This window comes from Mus pahari, chromosome 6 (genome assembly GCF_900095145.1).
Source record: "Mus pahari chromosome 6, PAHARI_EIJ_v1.1, whole genome shotgun sequence".
Classification (NCBI taxonomy): Eukaryota; Metazoa; Chordata; class Mammalia; order Rodentia; family Muridae; genus Mus; species Mus pahari.
In genome coordinates, this window is record NC_034595.1 from 13,623,726 (window position 1) to 13,647,975 (window position 24,250).

At 42.3% G+C, this 24,250-nt stretch overlaps 1 protein-coding gene across 3 annotated transcripts in view; it reads left to right on the top strand.

Moving 5' to 3' along the window:
- Kiaa1958 (KIAA1958 ortholog) overlaps positions 1 to 24,250 on the top strand; it is a 124,911-nt gene that overhangs the window by 72,339 nt on the left and 28,322 nt on the right. The window contains exon 3 of one of the 3 annotated variants that reach the window (XM_021200093.1): positions 18,493 to 19,827. The exons of 1 other annotated variant lie outside the window; for it this stretch is intronic. In XM_021200093.1, the coding sequence (XP_021055752.1) occupies positions 18,493 to 19,535 (1,043 nt within the window). In that variant the 3' untranslated portion in view covers positions 19,536 to 19,827. Of the gene's footprint in view, positions 1 to 18,492; positions 19,828 to 24,250 lie in introns of those variants that run through there. One more of the 3 variants, XM_021200091.2, reaches the window with a different exon arrangement.

Genomic DNA, 24,250 nt, shown 5'->3' on the forward strand with positions numbered 1-24,250 from the left:
AAAAAAAAAAAAAGATGTTTATATGGGAAGAAAAGGTTGCTTTTTTAGAGACATACCAACATGCACTTGAACAGTGTGCTAAAGGATAGGAATATGTAAAATGTGTACACTTACTTATGTGTGCACATACTTGCAAGTACATATACATGTACTTTGCTTCTATTGCCATATTCCTCCAAGATGTGTGTGCGTCTTCTTCCAGGAAGGGTCTCTTTACCCCTTTTTTAATGTTTATTACAGGAAAGTGTGAGACAGAAGTGTTGAAAGATATGAGAGACCGTCAACAAATTCAAGTCTTTTTACCATCCTCTTCCCCGTGAAAAAGTTCTTGTTTGAGAACTGTGTAGCAGGCAGCCTGGCTGTACAGAATTTAGAATAAGATAATTTTAAATCGATGCCTTCTGATGGCTAGCAACCACATTTACAAATTAACAACAATGCCTTTATAAAAACCAAATGCAATATTGTAAGGTGAGGCACTGAGGAGAGGGCCTGAGCTCCGATAACACTGAGTCACCCAATACTTTCTGCCAGCATTGGCGGTTTTTGTGTCCTTAGAGCACTCTGCTCCCTTGTTCGCTCGCTCAGGCACTCCTTAGGAAGTGAAGCTGATTCTGATTGTAGCCTGAACTGTTGTGTTCTTTCCCCCTTTTATCTCCAGGTTATGCCCATTCCTTGTCCACAGGTTGGGAGTTAGATTATATCCCCAAAAGATTAAAAGAAATCATTTATTTTTCTGAGAAACCTTTTTAAAAGGAGCTAGACTTGGACATAAAGATTATCTTATATATCAGGAGCAAGAAAGCCCTGTGTCTTAGTTTCCCCCACCCCACCCCCACTAAGCCTCTAGACAAGTCATTGCGTTTAACAATTTTCAAGATCAGCTAGCTATGGGATATGACAAAAACTTGTGCTGGGCTGGTGAAGAATCAAAGATGAATGTCAAATTCCCTGTCCATGGGAATACCATTATTTAAAGGAGGCACACAGACCACCTATTTCCACTGCATAAGTTGTAGTGAAATACATATGTGGAACAGTTGAGTCAGCCTCCAAGAACTCATGGAAGAGCGTTGCAAAGAGACCGTGAACAGAGATGGTGTCCACAGTCCTTGCGGACACATGAAGAGTATCGAAGAAGGCAAGAAGTTGAGTGTGGTTTGAGAACAAATTCAAGGGAGATGGCAGGCTTGTGCTGAGAGACAAGCTGGAGTTAGGTGTGAAATCTGTGTGTATGATGTCATAGTGCCCAAACAGGTCATTGTCTTAGAAGAAAATGATTTATAGGTGTTGGTGACCCATGTAAGAGTGGCTGCTCACATACAGCAGGCTGAAGGAATTTGGAGAGGAGGGGACAAATCATTGTCAAGGGCAGAGTGTAGAGGGCTCTGGGGATCCTTGGTAACTACACACTCCCTGTTTAAAGGCACATCTCTAGGACACAGAAATCTTCAATAAAGCCATGTGTGCAGTTCCCTATGAGGACGAGGTTCTGAGGCATGCTACAACCATTCATTCACTGCTAATTAAGCAAATGCCCACTGTGAGGTTTGGGAGGCCACGTTCAGGTTGGATGACACTAACAGCAGTGAGAACGGCCTCTCCCAATCCTGCCCTTTCAGAATAACCTGGGTTGTTCTGAGCTGGCTCGGTGGCTCTGTTTGTGATCCCAGCAAGGCTGAATTTAGCAGGATGGCTAGCTTCAACACAGTGTGGGCTACTTTTCAAACCCCAGTGTCTTAGTCAGGGTTTCTATTCCTGTACAAAACATCATGACCAAGATGCAAGATGGGGAGGAAAGAGTTTATTCAGCTTACACTTCCAAATTGCTGTTCATCACCAAAGGAAGTCAGGACTGGAACTCAATCAGGTCAGGGAGCAGGAGCTGATGCAGAGGTCACGGAGGGGTGTTCTTACTGGCTTGCTTCCCCTGATTTGCTCAGCCTGCTTTCATATAGAACCCAAGACTACCAGCCCAGAGATGGTCCCACCCACAAGGCCCCCCCATCACTAATTGAGCTGGATCTCAAGAAAGCATTTTCTCACCTGAAGCTCATTTCTCTGCTAACTCCAGCTTGTGTCAAGTTGACACACGAAGCCAGCTAATACACCCGATCTCAAAAAAAAATTTAAAAAAGTTAAAGAATAAACTTGGTTTCAAATAATGCTAAAGCATGATATTGTTAATTGAATTGAATGACTTTGTAAGACTAAATTGGTTGCCTTTAGATAACACATTTATTAGGACTGTTTTAGGGTGATTTATGACTAAGAGGGAGTGGCTGGATGTGCAATTGAGCTGCTGTGATAAATGAAAGCCAAGGCTTTCTTAGCCAATCCTCATAATTTATTCAGGACACTTTGTCCTCGGCTACAGATGAGCCTGGTTATGTTACAATTGTAAATTTATTTTTGCAGACAACTGGTAACCTGGCTCTAAAATTAAAAATACTATCATTTACTGTGTAGCCCTGGATGGCCTGTAACTCAAGAAATCCTCCTGCCTTTGCCTCCAAGTGCTGGGCATGCAATACCATGCTCCACAGGGACTGTAATTCTTAAGTCAAAGCAACATGGGTTGAAATGAGTCTTTTTGGTGTTTGTAACTATATTGTTAATGCAATAGAAAGTTATTTCAATTTTTTCAATTATTTTATTTCATGCATATGAGTGTTTTGCCCAGATATATCTCTATGTACTGCATGTGTGCCTGGTGTCCAGGGAGACCAGAATAGGGTATCAGTGCCCATGGAACTATAGTTACATGGGTGTGACTCATGATGTGGGTGTTAGGAGTCCAACCCAAGTCCTTTGCAAGAGTGGCCACTGCTTTTAACCACTGAGCCATCTCTCTAGCTTTGAAAAAGCAACTTCTAATATTGCAATTTACAGACTATATCTACCATTTTATAGCTTGAAAGTCTTCTTTTACCAGGTCTCACTATGTAGCTCTTGGTTATCCTGCAACTTACTATGTAGATCAGGATTCCGAGGTCTGCCTGCCTCTGCGCTCCCCACCTCCACCCCCCCCCCCCCATTGCTAAGACTAAAGCCGGTTCTCTGCCTCATCCAGCTTTTAACTGGCTTATTTATGGTAGGTACTTCTGAAAAATGAGAACTAAGGACAGACTTTTGAGCAAAATCAGGTGGAGACATTTCTCCACTTTTATTCCTTACAATGTATTTCTTCTTAAATTTGAAGTAAGGGTTTTTAAATGGCAAAAAAAAAAAAAACAAAAACTGAGAAAGTGGGACTTTGTTTCTGTTTCTGTTAGGCTTTTCCCAGCTTCTCTGAACTCCAACAGCTTAGCCAGGGCATACCTAGCTCAGGGACACAAATTCAAAGGCGGAGGAGGAGCAACACAGCTGTAAATGATTTTTATGCAGAATGATTGATTCAGTGGTAGCCAGAAGCCAACCCTTCTTCATTTAAATTATTAATTTCAGAACTGACAAAATTTGAAAGGAATGAAAGGAATTTGTTTGACTGGACCCTGTGAGTCTGCAGGTTGGGTAGGACTGTGTCTAGAGATAGCAAGTCAAATGAGTTGTCACGACCAGAGCCAAGTGCAAACGGACTCAGGTAGCACTGGAGGGAGAGAACCACTCTCAAGCCCCGCTGTAAGAGACTTAGACCTGTATAACTGGTAAATGAGGAGTAGGTGAACAGCCTTGCAGCCTTTGCAAGCAGTCAATCCATGTACATAAAATTGACCCATCTAGGTCCGCTGATGGTTTCTAATATAGTCCCAGAACTGCCTCTCGCATCATTGGCTAGTGTTGTTTCCCCCACACCTTTACATTCAATCCCTAAGTTTTATCTAGGCTCTTTTGATTTTTTTTTAAATGTTATTCTTTAAGAATTTCATCCATGTGTGTGAGCTGTATTTTTTATTTTATGTATATGGGTATTTGTATATATATCTTTGCATCCATGGAGGCCAGAGGAGTGTATCAGATCCCCTGGAACAGGATTTATGAATGAATGTTGTGGACTACCACGGGGGTGCTGGGAATTAAACCTGGGTGGGTGCTCTGGAAGATCAGCCAGTGGTTTTAACCACTGAGCCATCTTTCCAGCCCTACATGTATATTTTATTCACACGCAGAAGCACATACATACACACACACACATGCACACAAGCACATATGCACGCACACTCGAGTCTGGGACAATTATTGCATGTTTCCACCTTTATCTCTTAGTGGAAACGTCTCAGTTGTGAACTCTCAGATTCAGGTTTTTGTTGACAGAAGTTTCCAGTTCTCTCGGCATGGGCCTTAGGGCTGAGCTTGGCAGATCACACAGGAATTACCTCTCTGTTGCCCCCGTGAGGACTGCTGAAGGGTTTCTGTAACTGCTTGTGCCACTTCTGACTTCTAGATCCTTGCCAGTGTATGGTGCATTTTGCCTTTAGTTTTAACTGAATCAAAGCTGGATGTGAAGTGCTGTATCTCACTGTGGTTTGAGTTTACGCTTCTGTAGTGAATGGTGATCATGAGCATATTTTCATCCTGTGCCCATATTTAATGCGATAATTTTAAAACATTAGAAGCATCCATATGTTTCTCACTCGGCTCAGCGGTGACTAGTAAATTTTGCTACTTGGGTATGATTATGTGTGTACAAGTCAGTAAACCATTATTCACCTCTTTCTTCATCCTAAGTGATTTACAGGAACAAAGTTGTTGATTTCTTTATAGAAGTACATATAGCTCATAATAATTGAAGAATAATAAAATATAAGTACAAAATAATGCTGAAGTAGCAAATCAGTGTCTTTGAGCATACAGCTCTGGTCTATAATATAGTCACACAGTGATCTGTTGTAGTACCTGAAGAAAATATAGATTTGCAGCTTTTTATTTATTCTAAGAATTTAACTTCATCGGTTCTTAATATATTGAATGACAACAGGCTGGATGGAAAGGTAGTGAGGTGGGGCCCCACTCTTGGCAGAGTTAACTCAAAAAAATTTTTACCAATGATCTATGTGTATTGAAATGTCATAGTGAAACCCATTATTTTGCATGCCAACTAGAAAAGTTAATTTAAAAAAATTAGCTTTTCCATAGAGATGTACAATCAAGAAGGTTTACATAGTAAATAAAGTAGTTAAGTGTGGCTGAGAGTTAAAGTAAACTTACAGAACTTACTTTAATGACTAAATTTCATTCAAGAAGAAAAAATGACTATATAAAAATAACAACAGCTGTTGTTTCTATGAATATGACTGAGATTTGATTCAAAGCACACAGTTGTGTCTTTTTTTGAAGACAATGTCTGGAATCTTTATTTTTCAGATCATTGTAGTCTTGAGTATGTAGTGTTCACTCTTACAGGAAGGAGTCATGTCATTGTCAAAGGCCTTAATTTTCTCTTTTCTCATACGTATAACTGGGTGGTAGAATGCTGATTTACATAGGAAAACATTTTTTCTTTTGCAGCGAGGTTTTCTAGAATGTGCTCTATTGTCATCATTGACCCACTTAGAGAAATTAGCACCTTCCTCTGCCCATTAGGTTATTGCTTCTTGGGTGGGATTTAATGAATATTAATAACTCAATTCAGAAGGAGGTAATTTATTAGAGTTTTACACATTTCCATTTTTACGTTATTTGTTTTCCTTGTGCTTTATGTACCGTACGTCTTTTACTTCAGGTTGATTAATAGCTGCTTTTTGATTTTTGCATTATTATGCATTTTCTATATGAGATGTCTTCATATTTTTATTTGTACTGACTAAAATATGCAGTCATAAAATGAGGTGTAAAGGGAAGAGAAGAAGTGGTTTCTAATCAGAAGTTTCTGGTGACTTGCGTAGTGGATATCACGATTCATTTCCTGCCCATCAAAGGATACCTTATGTTATGTTTGGTCTCAGTTGTTGGAGCCAGAGAAATTGGACAAGCTCATGACAGGTACCGTCACATTCTTCAGTTCTGTTGTATTAATGAACAGGGTGACTCTTGGATGTTTTGAGATGGGTTGCCCCATGTAACCTTAGCTATACTGGGACTTACTGTGTACACCAGGCCAGCATTGAACTTACGGAAATCCTCCTGCCTTTGCCTCCCAAGTGTCATGCACCCGACAGAACAATGCTTACCCATCCCCTTTTCAGGATGTGGGTCGTTGCTGGTTAGCTCATTGACCAGGGAGTGTAAGATAACAGCAGCAACGGCCAACACTTCTGAAGCGCTCATTATCTCTAATGCCTTTTCAAAATTACCTAATTCAGCTCTTACAATGCCGTGATAATGGAATGATACAAACCCCACTTTACAGATGAAGAGACTAAGCCACAGGAAGATGGAAGTTACTGAAGTTCACACTAATAACCAGATGGGAGGCATACAGTTCTGACTCTGGCAGTCTGGTGCCCGCGCTCACGCTCTTGACCAACTTGATGGTTCTGCGCCTCAGCAGCCTCCTTACCTGCAAAGCAGTGTTCTACACCTAGACTAGCATCTTCCCTGTTTGAGTCCTCCAAACACCTTACTGCCAAAGCTCCTCTTTCTCTCCTACTTCTAGTCTCCAACTGCTCTGGCTGTCCTCACAGAAGGGATGAATCAGGCCCTGACAGCTGCAGTGCACATGCACAGAGCACTTGAAGCTGTGCCTCCCAGGTTGCGCCACTGAATGTATTTTGTTGAAAGTTGAACAGACATATAAATAGTAAGATTTCTAGAAAGGAAAAGGACATATGGCCTTCAAGGTGACTCGGCAGGTGAAAGCACTTTGTTAACAGTCCAGATGAGCTGAGTCCACTCTCCAAGGCTCACAGGCTGTAAGGAGAGAGCTGACTCCCCCAACACTGTCCTCTGACCTCCACACACACCACGACACACACCTTTACCAAAAGTAATAGCAAATCACTTTTTTTTTAATAAGTCTTTTTGTTGTTGTTGTTGTTGTTTTTAAAGATTTATTTGTTTTACATATGTGAGAACACTGTCACTGTCATCAGACACACCAGAAGAGGGCATCAGATCCCATTACAGATGGTTGTGAGCCACCATGTGGTTGCTGGGAATTGAACTCAGGACCTCTGGAAGAGCAGTCAGTGAGCCATCTCTCCAGCTCAGGAAATCACTTTTAAAAGAATAGGACATGACTTTGTTTCCTTGCTGCTTTATAGTTTTCTTCACAGTTTTATGGCATATGTTTTGATACTCACTAATTCACGTACATGTTTATCAGTGCCTGACCTTCACTTCTTCAATCATGGATGCATCCATGTGAAAATAAATTCATGAGGCTTATACTCTAAGGTTCTGTCACAGATGTTAGCCAGATAATCACACAGATAATCAATGTATGTCACACACATTGTTAGAGATGCTGTGGTAGGAAAGATGTGAGGATCAGTCAGGGTCAGGGAGGCTTTGGGGAAATCCTGTGGAATGGCCTTTGGCTGTGAGTGAAGGAAGAGACCATGAGAAATGGAGGGCAGAGGTGTATCCCTGAAGGAGGACTCTGTTGTACAAACTCTTTAAATAGAGACACTCATAACTTACTGAAAGAAGAGGCTGTTTGAAAACTTAGACAGACACCATTGTGGGCGGGAGTGAAGACTGGGACTGGTGTGGTGGATCAGGGCTTGTGAGAGGAATTTGTGGAGGTTGAGCAGAACAGCCTGGACATTGGTGGAATTTAGAAGATTTTCTGTTTTAACCTCCCCCCTCCTTCTTTGTGTATTTCATATCATGCACTCTAAACCCACTCACATCCCTGTCCCCTCACACAGCGCACCCTTTTGCCCAAACAGCTTCGCTTACAAATGTTCATTGCAATGAGTCATTGGTCTCATTCGAGGACTCTGGCTTCTGCTACACTGTTAAAACAGGATCATCACCTGGATTCCTCTGGGATACCCTGTTGTTGCCCCGTGCCATGGAGATTGTGTAGCTTTGGATCTGTAGGACCTGCCCCTTCATGTTCTCTAGCAGTTCATAGGTGGGGTAGATGTTGGAGTGAGCCAACTCAAGCCCTGCATCTGGGCCTGGATGGTAGCTGAGTTGGCAGCCTGCCAGCTTTCCCACACCCACACCACTAGGGTGAGCTCTCCAGCACTGCCTTGGCTAGCTTACCCAATGCCGCAGCTGGCAAGGGGCAGGGTCAACGATCCTGCTCTCTTGCCCTTGGTGCCCACTCTCCTGTACCCTTGCCGCCAGAGCCAGCTCTACTGTGCTGCTCAATGGCAGTGTGGGCTGCTCTCCAAGTGCTGCAGGCATCTCTCCCCCACCTGTGGCACCACACAGTCTATGAGGGACGGGCTCATGTGTACCCTGACCATCAGGACCTCCTCTCTCAAGTGCACAGCTCTTGGGCATTAGCCTGGTACCAAGTGAGGAAGAGATTTCTCAGTCAACTGTGGATAGTAAGTTCAATTCCAAATCCAGGAATGGTATCTTAACCAGGCTTAAACTGGATCATCACCTGGATTCCTCTGGGATACCCTATTGTTGCCCCGTGCCATGGAGATTGTGTAGCTTTGGATCTGTAGGACCTGCCCCTTCATGCTCTCTAGCGATTTCCTTTTGAGTATATGAGAAAGCAGTATTTCCAGAGAAAAACAAATAGGACATAAAAGGAACAAAGACTGCAATTAGAACAGAGTAGATTCTATTCTTGGTGGTTAAAGGGTAGTATTTGTAATTAAATTACAAATTTAATTAGTAATTAAATTTTAGATTCAGGTGTGAGGGTGTGGGTCAAGCCGTAGAACATTTTGCTAGTTATGTGCAACTTGGATTTTTCCTCAGCACTAAAGTGTTGGTTTAGATTTTTAAAACTTACTTTTAATGAGGGTTCTTAAATGCTTTAGCCTCCCTTCTAACCCTCCACCCACCAGAGGTAGTGGAAAAGAAAGGTTATTAGGGTATGGGAGAAATGGACCTGTCTAGAAATAGTTCTTTGGAGCAATCCAATCTACTTTATTAGGATATCAGCAGTTCAGTTTACCCAAGTCAGCAGTGGCAGCTCGATCCACTCACACCATTCACAAATCAGCAGTAGCAGGTTGATCCAGAAGAAGCCTCTAGGCTCTGCTGTATGCTGTTTAGAAGCAGCTCCTTGGGGCGATTTTAATCTATAATTGTCAGGATGCCAGCAGTCTAGCTCAGTAGTGTCAGGATAGTAAACATGAATCAATAGCCTTGGCACAACCCAGGAGAAACAGCCAGGTCTCTGCCAAATGGGCACGAGTCAGCAGGAACAACCAGGACCAGCAGGGGCGCCAGAAGTTCTCTGTCCTGCCTCTCTCAGCAAAGTGAAGATCAGCAAAGACGTGAGACCAACGAAGTGTTGCAAAGCTAAGCTGTGTAAGCCCACCGTCACTCTCTGCTGAGTCCTATTTATACTGCCTCCAAACATCACGTTTCCTCCCACATGTCTTGCTTCAGCAAAGCATCACCTGAGTCTGTGTATCAGCTGACATACCCAGAAGCTTCCACTCCATCTGCCAGTCCGCCCAAGTCCCCAGAAAGGCAAGAAACTGCCAGAATACCACCAGAAGTTTTTTGGTGATTTCTTTCTATGAAGTCCTGACAAACAACGACCAGTAAGGAATGGCAAGGCGTACAAATACCATTTAGTGTCATCCTCCATCTGCTGAATTATATTTATATTCTTTCTTAACATCATGTGTCCTTTGACCTGTGTGCCCCAGCAAAACATCATTTGACATAACTGCCTTAAAAAAAAAACAAAAAACAAAAAACCCAGAAGTTTCCACTACACTAAAGGAAGGAGAATGTAATTGGAAAATCAAAATATATCCAGTGACAATCTCTCAGGGAGGGATGTATGAGTAGGGGTTTTGCTTGGAGAGGTTTTGTTTTGATTTTGTTGTTGTTTTACTCTTTGCTGTGTGTGTTTTGTTTTTGTTTTCGTTTTTTAATATTTCCTGGGGGGATTTATCCTAAAATCCCTTTTTCATATGTGAATAATTGCTATTTGTTTGTTTGTTTTTTAAAGATTTGTTTATTTATGAGTATACTGTAGCTGTCTTCAGACACACCAGAAGAGGGCATCAGATCTCACTACAGATGGTTGTGAGCCACCATGTGGTTGCTGAGAACTGAACTCAGGACCTCTGGAAGAGCAGTCAGTACTTTTAACCTCTGAGCCATCTCTCCAGCCCGTAATTGCTCTTTTAAACCATCTATTTCTTTAAAGTTGAGCTACTTAGAAATTACAAGTTAGGTATGCACAGCCAAGTCAAGGGTGTGACAGCTCACAGAGGAGAGGTACGGGGCTGTCAGGCTGAATTCCTGAACTCTGAGAAAACTAATTTTTACTCTGGGAAATGATTTACTATTGAATCTCTCAATATTTCTTTTAGGGATCATGTTAAAAGCACTGGAAAAACATGTATGGTTTGATTGAAAATGCCCGTGTAAGATACTCTGTGCTGTAGTTAATCAGTAAAGAAGGAACTGTAGGACCAGCGGGGTGAGAGTACAGCTGCTGCTTCATTACTGAATCTGTGGGAAATGTAAATGTTGACTCTGTAATGAATTGATGTGCCTTCAGCCCCGCCTCCAGTCAAGGAAAGTAAAAGTGAAAAGCAAGATTGTTTCTGGGAATTGTATATGCTACGCTGTATTTCAAAGTCTGCTGGCAGCAGTGCACTGTATAGTTTATGTATTACACCAGTGGCAGATATTCAGACACATTAGAAGGTACTCTTGATTCAGTGCCTGGCAGTGTAATAAAAAGGGGATGTTGGTAGGGGTGTTCTATGGTCTCTAATAAGCAATACCTCAACAGGCCCTGTCAGATTCTATGAAAAGCCCACAAGATGATGTATTATGTTAATTACCGTCCTGTGGTTTTCATGCTGTTAAGCCTACAAATGCAGCTACATTTTGAAGTTGATTTAAGAATATATTTCAGCCAGGATGAAAGCGCTCCTTATTGTGATTAATGTCATACAATATTTATTCTCTTGTTCTCCTTTTGCCTTTGCTTTGGAATGCTTAATTTCTTTCCATGAAGTAGGAATTAACCTTGAGATTTAAGCTTTTTCTAGTTTATTTTTAAATCTTATCAGATGATCCCCCTTTTGGCTTTTAGTGTCTTATTTTGTTAATTTTAAAGGCCAGCATTTTCAAGCATTTCAAGGTTGTACTGATGTTTAATTCTATACTAAACTCATTCAGTCACCATACTGTTGCTCATAGGGACACCATAGACCTGGCATGGATATGGTCTCCAAAAGCTGTTTGAGATACAAACTTCCGTTTACAACTGCCACACATGAAGGGTCTATAAAGGTTTGAGGAAATTAGCAAATGTGCTGAGAACAAGCATCAACAGTGGGACGCGGCTGAGACAGAAAGACTGTTGGGTGGTTTTGGTGGTGCTCAAACCAAGGATCCATGCTTGGCCAGTGCTCGCATTGGCAGCTGAGCTAGGGAGATGTGGACTCAGCGGGCTGGAACACATTTTCTAAGCAGTGATGCGTTTAAAGGGCAGAAGATACATGTGTGCCCAGTACTGAGGTACAATTATAACCACTGAGGTTTGAAAACAGACATGATTTTATATAGCTCGAGCATTGCTTCTAAGATTTGAAAAGAATATTATGTTGGCGAAGAACTAGTAACCATTGGCCACACTACCTATGTTAGATCAGCTGGGCCAAATAGATTAAGATTTTAAAATGGTCTTGCAATTAGGTAAACAGTGTTAATAACTTAATGATTCCAGGGGCTGGAGAGATGACTCAGTGGTTAAGGGTGGTTACTGTTCTTGCAGAGTTCAATTCTCAGCTCCCATATTATGGTTCACAACTGCCTGTAACTCCAGTTCTGAAGGACCCACCCCCTCTTCTGTCTACAAGCAAGCCTTATAGCGGGACTTTCTTCTACCCACCTGCAGTATGAATAATGACAAGACTTCCACTATAGTTTTAACCTTAGGCTTTTGCTGGGGCAGTCTCTCAGATTAAATTTAAGTTGAAAGATCCACCTGGTGGCTAGCTCTATAGACTTCTCTGCTCCCCGCTGGCCCGGTTTGTTCCTCTGAGCGTCTGCTGTTATTTCCCCCTCTTCTGCATTCCTCTCTCTGGGTCACTCCTTTGCCTGGAAGTTCTGCCCCTACTTCCTGCCTAGCTATTGGCCAGCAGCTCTTTGTTAATAACCAATCAGCAGCAATACAACCTTTGATACCATTTCTAGATTACCTTTAGGCAGATGAGAAAGAACATTTACAAAATAGAAATCCCAGTGACTGGCCATAGAAATGACATTACCACAATCCTGCCAGCACTTGGGTCTCTGCCAGTATAGAATTAACTATTGAAAATAGAAACATGCCTTTATACAAAGTTTTTGTTTTTTGTTTTTTGCTGTTTGTTTGTTTGTTTGTTGTTTTGTTTTTTTTTTTTATTAAAGTCACTCTAACAAAACCTCTCTAGTGTTTAGCAAGTGTCTTGCCTGGGAAGTGAAACTCTCTGACTATAAACCCTGCCCTACAGGTAATGTACCTGAGCTAGAGCTTGGGCGTGAACCTCCTGGGAAGACAAAGAGACCTTTCAGGGCACCCAGACTGTGCACTAATGGGCCACACCTGTGTTAGAGCCAGCCCAGGACTCGTTTAAAATGCAGGCTCCTGTACCCTGATAGCCGAAAATTAATTCCATGCTGTGGTCTCACAGCTTCGTGGTCCGGTTTAGTTTATAGAGAGTTAGCTAGTGGCACAGATAGGAAGGAAACAGGCCTTTCTCTTGCGCTCGACACCCTTGTGTTGATTTAGTAAATAGTATGGCATTTTGTGGTCTCTTTATTTTCCTACATTTCTGCTGAGGAAATTCTCCAGAGGCTATGTAGTCATGTGGTGTACCCATCAGGATTATAAGCCGGTGATGGATGCCATCCAGTGAATTTTGCTTCAGTAAAAGAAACTACCAAAAATCACACTGGATGAACTGCACCGTTCCTAGTTTTATGCTCTTGGAGAGTGCGCGTGCGTGTGTATTAAATGTGCTTCACTACAGTCAGGAATAATTTACTGGTCAGGTGACTACAGTAGCAGAGACACCCAGCTACACTTAGTGATGTTACCAGTCCTAGAAAATAGCCTCGGTTTAAAGTTCTAGCAGAAGGCAGAGGCGAGCAAGGAACGGGCTTAAGAGAGAAGAAAGGCAGTGACTTTTTAATGTGTTTTATGGCAGTTGTAAAATTTTCGCAATTTATTTTCTATATTTAAGGCAAACGTAGCTTTGTGCTATAGATATTAAGAGCTGTTGCTACTTTCAAAAATGAAGCATAAATGTTGCCAAGTAAGTTTTTATGGCCACTAACAAAATTTAGGTTGCCTGTTGCCTGAGATTGTCAAACAGGAATCTTATTTCTCTAACACAGAAAGTCATAAGAAATTTGTTTCTCTCAAACAAGATATGTCTATGAAGAAGTAAGTACTCATCAACATTATTAGTCTGTACATTATCTTAGCAAAGATCAGAAAAGGAAGAGGGAGCTGTCATCTACTTTTATAGATACATATATTGTGATACAGACTTTTGTTAAAGCATTATTTGTTTTCTTATCCTAGTAAGATGAAGATGCTGTCTTCATCTTGTAGCAGTTTGTGTTGCTTTGAGTCGGGTTTGTGTTGTGTGTCTGTTTGAGATGGTTTTACTATGAAGCCTAGGCTAGCCTTAAACTCACAATACTGGCCTCAGGTTCTGAAGGGCTAGGTTTGTTCCACCATGCCCAGCATGTAGTTTGTTGTGATGGCTGGTAATTCTAATTTCCTAGGGAAATATCCCTGAGGAAAACTACTAGGGCCTCTTATGTCATCCCATATCATCATTATGGACAGTCGACCCCGCCAACACTGACCCCAGCTGACTGTTAACAGTCTTAAAAATGGATCAGGTGAGGCTTTGAACTCTGATTGTGGTGCCACAAATTAAATTCCTGGCCCGTGCTTTATTCTTAATGCTTTCTAAATGCAGTCAGCACAGTTTCTGAAGTGAACTAAGTAACTACCCTCTTGTGTCAGTGACTGCCCTTTAACCTTAGTGCTGACTCGGCAGCCAGTGTTTACTGGCCACTGTTACTTCTCCTGCATTTCCAGACTTGGGATAACACATTGACGTCTAATGGGTCCCCTGTACAGAGGGAGACGGATATAAAATAACCAACACGTGCCAGGTGACGATATGTGCTGGAGGCAGCAACAGCAGAGAAGGAAGGAGTGAGGGATAGCAGGGGCAGGGGATAGCTGTCCATTTGTTTGTTTGTTTAGAAAGTCACCTCTGTCGGATTTCTGCCACTTGGGGGTTCTTTGCATTTCGCACTCTCTCCAATATCCCCACTGACCTAGCTTTTTTCCTGTTCTGACTATCCCCTCAACAAGAGTCAGCGCTTTACACTCATGAGCTCATCTTGACCTTTCAGTCCCTCCATAGGTTAGAGACAGATGAAGCTCCCTTACAGCCCAAGCTTGACGATCTCAACTCCTATCAGAGTTGCAGTGCATCAGAGCCATGCTTCAGAGCCATGCCTGGCCTATTGAACTAGTTTTCTGTGCATTGTTGATCGCCCTAGCTGTGATATCATCTTCACAGTGGTCTAGGATTTGTCATTTTACCCACAGAAGTTCTTCAGATGCTCAAAGCTAATGGTACCCGTGAGTGTGGAGTCATTACTGATTCCAACCTCAGCTTCCTACATATAAATCTGCTCACAGATATTTTATTTTTCAAATGTAAAATGCATTCTTATTTAATAAGCTCATGGACTTATTGTTCACTAGTTTATACAGAATTAAGTGAACGATAAGACAAAATACTCCTTGTTGTACATGAAAAAATAAAAAAGTTAAATATCGGGAATTGTTTGATATCAGTGTGCAGATGTATGGCTTTAATAACAGCGCACAGGGATGCCATAGCTAAGTTTGTGCCTGTTTTAAATTGAATGCAGCAGCAACAGAAGCAAATGTTTCTGGATTTAAATCTAACATAGATCTCCTCAAATTCAATGAGAACATAAGATACTGCACTAATTATGTGTGTTTCCATGTCATCTCCTAACAAGGAAGGGAATAATTGGATTAATGGAGCATGGAGACAGTGAGCTGTGGGGAGCTGGGAAGTGTTCTGAGCGGCTGGCTACATATGCTGGAAATGCTGGTTTTCTTCACAGCACTTTGGCTAGGGTACTGAAGATTGACTTCCATTACTGTCTCCACACTTGGGGGTAAATCCCCCAAAGCTTGTCATCTAGCCCACCTATACCAGGTCAGGTACAGTGCACACACCTGCACATACTATACACATGTACGCAGGTACACGCACACAGAAACCAAACACTTGCTTTGATTGGAAGAAAATGATTTGTATCTGCATGTTCTTGGCTGCCATACCCTGCTTTGTTAACTTTTCTTGGCCTCTGGAGTTTACTGAGATGTTGGATTTATATGTAGTGGAATGTCACACTGCAGAGAGGATGAAGCGCCTGCAAATGCACAACTATGGGTGACGCTGAGCAAAAAAGAAGCCAGGCCCAAGGTTCCGTTCGTAGGCATTATAGCAATAGGCCAGCCAGCCAGCCAAACTGATATTTCAAGTCAGGTGCTAGGGAGTGATGGAAGAAAGAATTCTTCTAATATGGTTCACAGGTTCACTAGGTTCACAGATATCCAATGTATGTTATATCTAATTTTAAAAAAAGAAAAAAACCTTTAAAAGGAGTGGAGTGGAAACTTCTAAAACTGGAGACAGGTGCATGCTAGTTGCCATTGTTTTGCTTGCTATTGGTTTCCCCTGGCCTTAACTTGCAGAGTGCAGGAGTATCTTCCCTCCTGCTGCCTCCTGTGGTGCATTCCAAACTGCGTGAAAAGAGAGGCTACCCCAGCTCACGCGCTCGGGCTGTTCTCCAGCACATCCACATCCATTTCTTAAGTAAGCTTAACCCAGTGGAAACGAGGGAGGGAGAGAGCGTTTCAAGAAGACTGGGCTGAGGATGCCTTGAGGAGGTCAGCTCAGTGCAGAAGCTGAAAATGTGGCTGAGGCAGATGCAGGAGAGCTGCTGACTCCTGCAACACATCAGCCCGGTTCTCTGAGTGCGGTGCACCTGAGTGTATGCTCACACGTCCTGAAATCGTCCCTCATTTTTAAATTAATACCCCAAAGGTTTTCAAATCAAATTTCAACTTCTCTTTTTTGTAGAATTATTAAATACTTTACTAAAGTGAGCGCTTGCCAAGTAGAGTCAGTACCTTACAGTGGGATTTTAATGGTAGCTATTGAGTACCTGTGGACACACACACACACACACACATACACACTGTACAGGTGTATAGCAGGTGTAATGGAGTCAGGTGACAGGGTATACAGACTCAGTCTTAGAGCCCATATGAACATTGAAGGGCTGAAGGTTTTTCCCTCAAGTTGCCTGTGAATGTTTATTTCCTGNAAAGCCTTTGAAGTTTGAAAACTGCTTTTAGATATTTGTGTAGCAGCCAAAGTCAACAAGTGCTGGCCTCTGGCTTTCCATGTGAATAGTCCAGGAAACCAGCTGGTGAGTGGTTACACTCAACCCCTGCCTCTTTGTTTTTAATGAAAGGGAAGCAGGCTGGCCGACTTTGTTAATATAAAAGCAATTTCAACTAAAGAGTGAAAGTTCAGGTGTGAGGCATGAAGTCTGTTTGTGTGCTTAAACTTTAGAAATGTGATATCTCAGGTGTGCCTATGTACATAAGAAATTCAGAAACCTGTCTTAGAATTGTCATTTAAGAAACACTGTAATGTATGATAATGTTTTACAAAAAGTAGTTTATTCTGTGAAAAAAAATCCAGCATATTAAAAACTCCATCATTGGGTATATTAGTTACAAAGACTTATCACTGAGCAGTCTTGCAAATTATCTAAAGTTTTCCTTTATAAATATTTTCAATAAACAAAATACTATTGCTATATACACAAGAGTCCTGAGTTGTTTTTTTGTTTTGTTATGTTTATTTTAAATTAACTTCCGTGCTTTCCTCTTAAAATCAATAGGAAAAAAAGTTTCATAGGCTGGTTTTCTATTGTATAATTCTGAGTTTTATCCAGACCATGTCTGATACACAGAACAGGTTTTTTTTTTTTAAAGCCAAGTTTTTTGTTTTGTTTTGTTTTGTTTTTAGTTAGTTTTTCCGTGACTCAATTTCTCTGTGGAGCCCTGGCTATCCTGAAACTATCTGTGTAGACCAGGCTCAAACTCAAAGAGATCCACTTGCCTCTGCCTCCCAAATGCTAGGATTAAAGGCATATGCTACCACCACCTGGCTAAACCAAGTATTTTTATTAGTAAAGTTAAGGTCTCAAGTTTAAATGTTACTGAAATGAAACCACTTAAATAGTGTTTCTCAGACATTTTTAAAAAAAATGGGCAAAATAGAGTTTCTTACACAGGATATAGGCATAGAACTTGGTTTTTCTGAGTCTGGGTAGGCTTTAAACTTGAGACATTGCCTCCTGTGGAGCTTCTTAAGGAACAGGAGCTATGGGCTGAGCCTCATCAGGAGCATAGAGATACTGGGTAAAATGCAGACTCCTGGGCTTGCTGCCACGCAGTCCATGTTTGCTCAAGCACCATATAGTAATGTGTGAGGCTTGCCACCTTGGACAGTGCTGATCCATAGCTTGTGCCACAGCCCTTCCGGCAGAAGTAGATAATAAATCAAGAAACCAAAGCACTGAACCAAGATAGGCCCTTTCTTTCACCTCAGTAATAGCATTCACATTTAGTTTTTTCTTGTAACCATGACGCTTAGTCCTGGCTTTCCTTTAAAATAGCAAATAGATTCTGATCACTTGATTATAAGCTTTTGCTCTCTGTAAGGAGTACTTCTAAATTGTGTTGGCTTGAAATCCTACAGAAGAGCAGGTATCCCGCGAACTGCCATCGAGTGCACCTAGCCGTTTCTGAATAGACGTCCATGATGTGTTACAGTAAGAGCGGTGGGGCCAGTGCTACCTCCAGTTTTACAGAGGAAGTGACTGTACCAGCAGGGAGAGGGGTGCCTCACACGTACGTGCACATCGCTGCCCACGGGTTTCCTCAGACAGAGACTAACTTCAGTTTCACCTTTACTACAAACCTTTACTCACTAAGCTTTGTGACTTGGGGCTAGCAAGATGGCCATGCAAGCCTGGGGCCCTGAGGTCAGCCCCTGGGGCTGTATAAAAGAGGAAGGACCTGCACCTAGACCCACTCATGGGCACGCACACCACACAGTAAGAACAAAACGTTTTTAGAAAGAGGTTCTCGTCATGACCGGCCATATCTTGTCCAGTATATTTGTGAATCCGAATTTGGCTTTGGTAGTGCGATAAGCACAGCCCATCAATTTATCACTGTTCTCTGAAAAAATGATCCTTCTTTCCCTTTTTCATTATAAAAGGAAACTTTATTTCAGAGTAGCAAGTGCATTGTCTGAACTCATCCACACCCTCTTTGTCCCTCCCCTCCCCCGTTTGTTGCAGACCAGGATGAAAGAGCAGCTGAGCTCAGCAGGGAGCAGAACGAGAAAACCATCAGGAGCACGCAGACTGCGCTCCGCAATTTCCGGGAGTTCCTCATCTCCAAGTACCCTTCCGAAACCAGAGAGATCTATGTCATCCCTTGCAAGGAGCTAGATGCCTACCTTGCCTCCTTCTTCGTGGATGCCAGGCAGAAGGATGGGTCTGACTACGAGCCCAACAGCTTGGCGAATTACCAGTGTGGGCTGGAACGGTACCTGAAAGAGCACAGGTATGGCTACAGCATCACCAGGGATAAGGAGTTCAAGCGTTCCCAGGAGGCCCTGAAACAGAAACAGATTGAGCTCCGCTGCAAAGGCAAGGGAAACAAGCCACACAAGTCCATGAAGCTCACCTTTGCCGATGAGCTCATCCTGCGGAAGAGGGGACTGCTGAGCAGGTACAACCCAGAGGGTCTGCTCAACCTTGTCTGGCTCAACAACACGAAAGCTTTTGGGCACTGCACAGGCTTCCACGGATCCACCTTGAAATGGGGCGATATCCGGCTCCGAGTCACAGAAACTGGGCTTGAGTATTTGGAGTGGATGGGTCAGGACACTGGTGATTTGAATGCCAAAACCAAGAGAGGAGGAACAGACTCGAGAGTTTATGCCACCCAGCATGCTCCGCAGACCTGCCCGGTGCAGGACTATAAGGAGTATGCCCAGCGGAGGCCTCCTGCTATGCGCTATGAGGATGCCCCCTTCTACTTGTCCATCAAGCCAGTTGTGAACTTGGCAGCTCTTCACTGGTACAATTGCCAGGCCCTTGGCAAGAACAAGCTAGCCAAGATGGTGAAGACCATGTGTGAGAAGGGCAACATCCCCGGCAGGAAGACCAACTTCAGTGTCTATCAGAGCTGTAGCACCTTGTCTGAGGCCCAGAGCAATCAGCTGGTGCTCATCTGCAACAACCTGAGCCAGCAGGCTGCCCAGTCTGTGGCTGGCCACTCCAACAGTGGCAATTTCATTGTCTCATCCTATGACTCTTCCTCGGACACGGCCTGACCAGGTGGCTCGTCCAAGACCTCACTTTGGTTTCTGTGTCCCAGGAAACCATCACGTGTACTGCATTGCGTCCCTTCCACCTGCCCTCACTGCTAACTTTATAAAATGCAAATCTCTATTTTTCTTTTTACAGATAAGCCAATGGCAATAGTTTAGTATTACTAACACAGTATTTATAGGCTTGAGACAAACAAGTGTGCTTGTGGGTGATGACATATAATTGCTGTTACAGACTTGGCAAAAATGATAGTGGTTCTCAGGCAACTGTAGAGAAAGAATTCCGTTTAAAAAACAAACAAACAAATCAGAAAGGAAACCAAGAGTCATTCAAGACACTGTGTCCTCAGCTCCTCCTCCTGCCTCACCTCCCACTTTTAGTCTCCTTCATAGATGAATTTATTTTTTTAATTTTTAAAGATTACATATGAGTCAGGAGACAGTTTTACTGCCCGTGCGGTATTGTTGAGCCAGATCAGAAAGTAGTGTCATAAGCTCAACATGAAGTTATTTGCATATATTTTTAGCATAGAGTTTTAGCCGTGCCTCATTTTCACAAGATATGGAGGTCCCAGCACGTAAAGGACTTTCCTTTGGGGAGGTGGGGTATAGAAGAGGAATAAAGGTGCCATTCCTTTTTGGAGATGTCTCATTTAAAAACAATATGCAAGCTCTGCTATGGGTTGGGGGACGGTAATAAAAGACTGTTCCATAGCTCATTTTTACTGTGGTGCTTAGACCTGAATAGAATGTTCTTTGTCCCTAAGTCAGTGGAAATGAATTTGATCATCAGATTTACAGGAAATTTAAAACTACCAAAATCTTTGAGAATATTTTCGTGTTAGAGTGTATATGTCAAGCGTGAGAGAGAAGGTAGAGAATAGAGGCCCCACTGAAAACATCTGATGCATTGGTAGATCCAGGCTGCCGTATCCAGTCGCTGTCTAAGCATTAAATTTGACTCTTTCCCTGGGGTTACTTGACTCTGAGCTTAAGATCAAAGGAAAATTGACACCCATTTTAAATCACAATATTTTGTTACCAGGCCTAGCAGAATTCAAAGCATTCTTCAGTTTCTTCTCAGTAAATAGAAATGCCTTTATCTGTGATGCTCTGTGGTTTGAATAATTTTGGTTTAACATTTGTCATGGTTCTCTTTAGTCTTTTGATTTCAAGTCTTGAAGACTAAAACATTAGTAAATGATTAGTTAAGACACTCCAGAAATCAAGTCCATGTAGATATGAGAACTACAGTGAGGCTGAGCTGGGGTCCTCCCCATCCTGTGCAATCAGTAATGTGTAAGGACTGCAACCCATCGTTGGTTTGTCACGTCTGAGCACCCTGTTGGGGCAGGTGTTTATTCTTCAAGTCAACCTTGTAAGTCATTAGCTTGGAAGGTAGGTGATATTTTATAATATGACAAAAAGACAAATATTTTTCTTTGGTTTACTAAGTTGTCACAGAGCCAAGTTTTCCCATGGCTAGGTGGCTCTTTGCATCAATAAGAAATAAGCACACAAGGTCTTCTAGGCTGTGGTCTTCTAGTGCAGAAGTGGCAGGTCTGCGTGGGGCATCATTGGGTAGAATATATATCTCCATGAACTTGTCCTTCCAGGATAAGTATTGGTAAGAAAAGGTGTATGTTTCTATACAAGTATATTCTAAATCTTTTGAACAGCCTTAAGGAGAAAGTAAGTGATCTTCATTTTAGGATGAAATTTTAGGTTGGTTAGATGAAGGAGTAGTCAGTCTGCTTTCTCACTCCCAAGCCTTTTCTATTCGCCATTTTTAGTATGAGCTTATTGGTTTAAGCCAGAAATGAGAGCAGTGTCTTTCCAGCGCTGAAGGCTGTCTGCTTTAAAGGAACGCTGGGCAGTGTGTCACAGCTGCTCCTCTTACCCACCTCCCCATTGCCTCCACTGTTAAACACACAGGGCTTTCTCCCAGGCCCTCTGCAAAACTTCCCTCTCTCCTAGAGCTAGTTTGTGAGCTCATGGCGAGCTCCTTATGAGGGAGCTTTTTAGAAGGCCATTTTTATGTGGAATACCTGTCACTTTGAAGGTTTCTGTAAAACTCTCTTCTGAGACAGAGTTTGTAATTCTGGACTGTGTTGACCACCGCAGTGTCTGAGAAGGAGGCCTGTCTCGGCACTGACCTGAGAGAACAGACTAGCAGCACTGAGCCCTGCTGCTGTGTGCTGCGTGCGTACTGACAGAAAAGCCTGCCCCGCCTCATCCCAGCTACTACATAGAGACAATATCACGTCAATAATGTGAACTTTTTATTTATTTATGTTTTGCTGTGAAAACTAACCAAATAGGAACACTGTGATATTTAGATTAAATCAACCTTTTAAAAATGGCTTATTAGAAGAAGCCTAGCCAGTTTAGAACCTCTTAAACTAAACTGTAAGAGTCTGTGACTACCTCTAAATTCTGTGTTTTTATCTAAACAAGACTGAGAACATACCACTGCCGAAAGCCTTTTTTATTATTTGGAATTTTAACTGACAAAAATTATTCCACTCTGTCAGAGGCACATGCCAACATTTATTGTAGTTATTAGGGCTAATGTGGAATGTTTCATACATAATATATGTCAACTATTAAATATTTATTTCATAATTTTAACTATCTTAAATGTTCCCTGTTAATTCATTTTCTCTTAAGTTTTTTGTTGTGTTTAGTTCTGTTTGATACAGGGTTTTACCACATAGGTCAAAATGGCTTTAAACTCCTAGTCCTCATCCCTCCACATGAGTACTGGAGTTACAGCAACACTATATACAGCTTTTTCCCTAAATTAAAGTATTACCTGATCTATAATATATTGCCTGCATTTTTTTCTTGGCGTAGGTTAAGTCTGATTAGTAGAAATGCTGGCATTAACATAACAGCCAGAGCTGTGAAACCAGCGAGTTTATTGAGATGAAAATTTATGACCACATAGACAAATATTTATTGACTGTTCAGTCGGTGAGAAGCCTGTACAGATGTATAAAATTCTTCCTGTTCTCAAAGAAAATGTAAAGATGATGTAATGAAAGTTTCATTTTGGAGAACGCAGACCCCGAGAAAGTCTCTGTCCTGGTCCCTTTGTCTGACCTTCTGAGCTTGTGCTTCTGCAGTTCCATAAGTCACTGAGTACTCCACTTCACTGCAGTGTATCCCACTTCTTGAGTATTTTATGAAGACTTCGTTCGAGCTTCTCTTAAAATCAGTACAGTAAAGCCATTTGTGTGGTGGTCCGTGTTCACACAGGTGCATGCACACAGGAGAGAAAGGATCTGTTGTGGCAGTACTTTGTTAGAACACACAGTGTGCCTCTGCAGCAGGTGCTTCTAGCTGGCCTTATTAATAATCATTTCAAGTGATTGTCCCTCTTCATGAAGGAGAAAATCAGATAGGTTGCCCATGTCACAGAGCAGATGGGATAGAGCAGCTGTCCTGAAGTACATCTGGATCTAGTTGTATCCTTCGCTGTGGCCACTGTTCCAGGCACGTCTTGCGTGTGCTCCTGATAATTCTGCAGTAGGCTCTCTGAAATAACAAGCTGAAGATAAACTCCTTGGTGTAAGACAGTTTTGTTGTTGTTGTTGTTGTTGTTGTTGTTTTAATTATTTTATTAGATATTTTCTTCATTTACATTTCAAATGCTATCCCAAAAGTCCCCTATACCCTGCTCCCCTACCCACTCACTGCCACTTCTTGGCCTTGGCGTTCCCCTGTATGGAGCATATAAAGTTTGCAAGACCAAGGGGCCTCTCTTCCCAATGATGGCCGACTAGGCCATCCTCTGCTATATATGCAGCTAGAGGCACAAGCTCTGGGGGTAGGGTTGCAGACCCCTTCAACTCTGGGTACTTTCTCTAGCTCCTCCATTGGGGGCCCTGTGTTCTATCCTATAGATGACTGTGGGCATCCACTTCTGTATTTGCCAGGCACTGGCCTAGCCTCACAAGAGATAGCTATGTCAGGGTTCTTTCAGCAAAATCTTGCTGGCATATGCAATAGTGTTTGTGTTTGGTGGCTGATTATGGGATGGACCCCCGGGTGGGGCAGTCTCTGGATGGTCCATCCTTTCGTCTTAGCTCCAAACTTTGTCTCTGCAACTTCTTCCAAGGGTATTGAGAAGGGGCCCAACAGGTAGGCTAGGCTGTCATTTCCTAAGGTAGAGATGGGGCTGCCATGAAAACTTAGCAATCCTTAGCATCAAACAGGTCTGGGAATGTAGACACTGCAGGTGATGTCCTTTCATCACTGCTGGGTTCCTGCTGGTAGCAGATAAAGGGGGACAGTGTCATTAAATCACCAACAACTCTGAGCTTACCATTCTTTCTAAGCAGAGAAAAGGAAGAGGGATCTCTCAAGGTCCAATATAACTTAAAAATTGACAAGCTGGGTTTGCTGGAACTGAGTGAAAGATCCTATTTAGTATTGACGAAGTGGTTTCTTAAAAACTGCCATTTCAATATACTAAGTTGAAATTTAGTATAAACCATGATGAATTAGAATCAATATTAGTTAGGTCTTGTTAATAAAATCATTGTCTTTGTTAAATTGTGACCTCAGGGGCTACCCCTAGAAAAGACCTTAGAAGCTGTCCAGTGATTGCCAGGATTTAGACTAGGAAACCCTCCTGCATGGAGCTGATAAGGAAGACTGGTCTCTGAGAAAGAACATATGCACATTTACACTCACGCACACTCACTCACTGG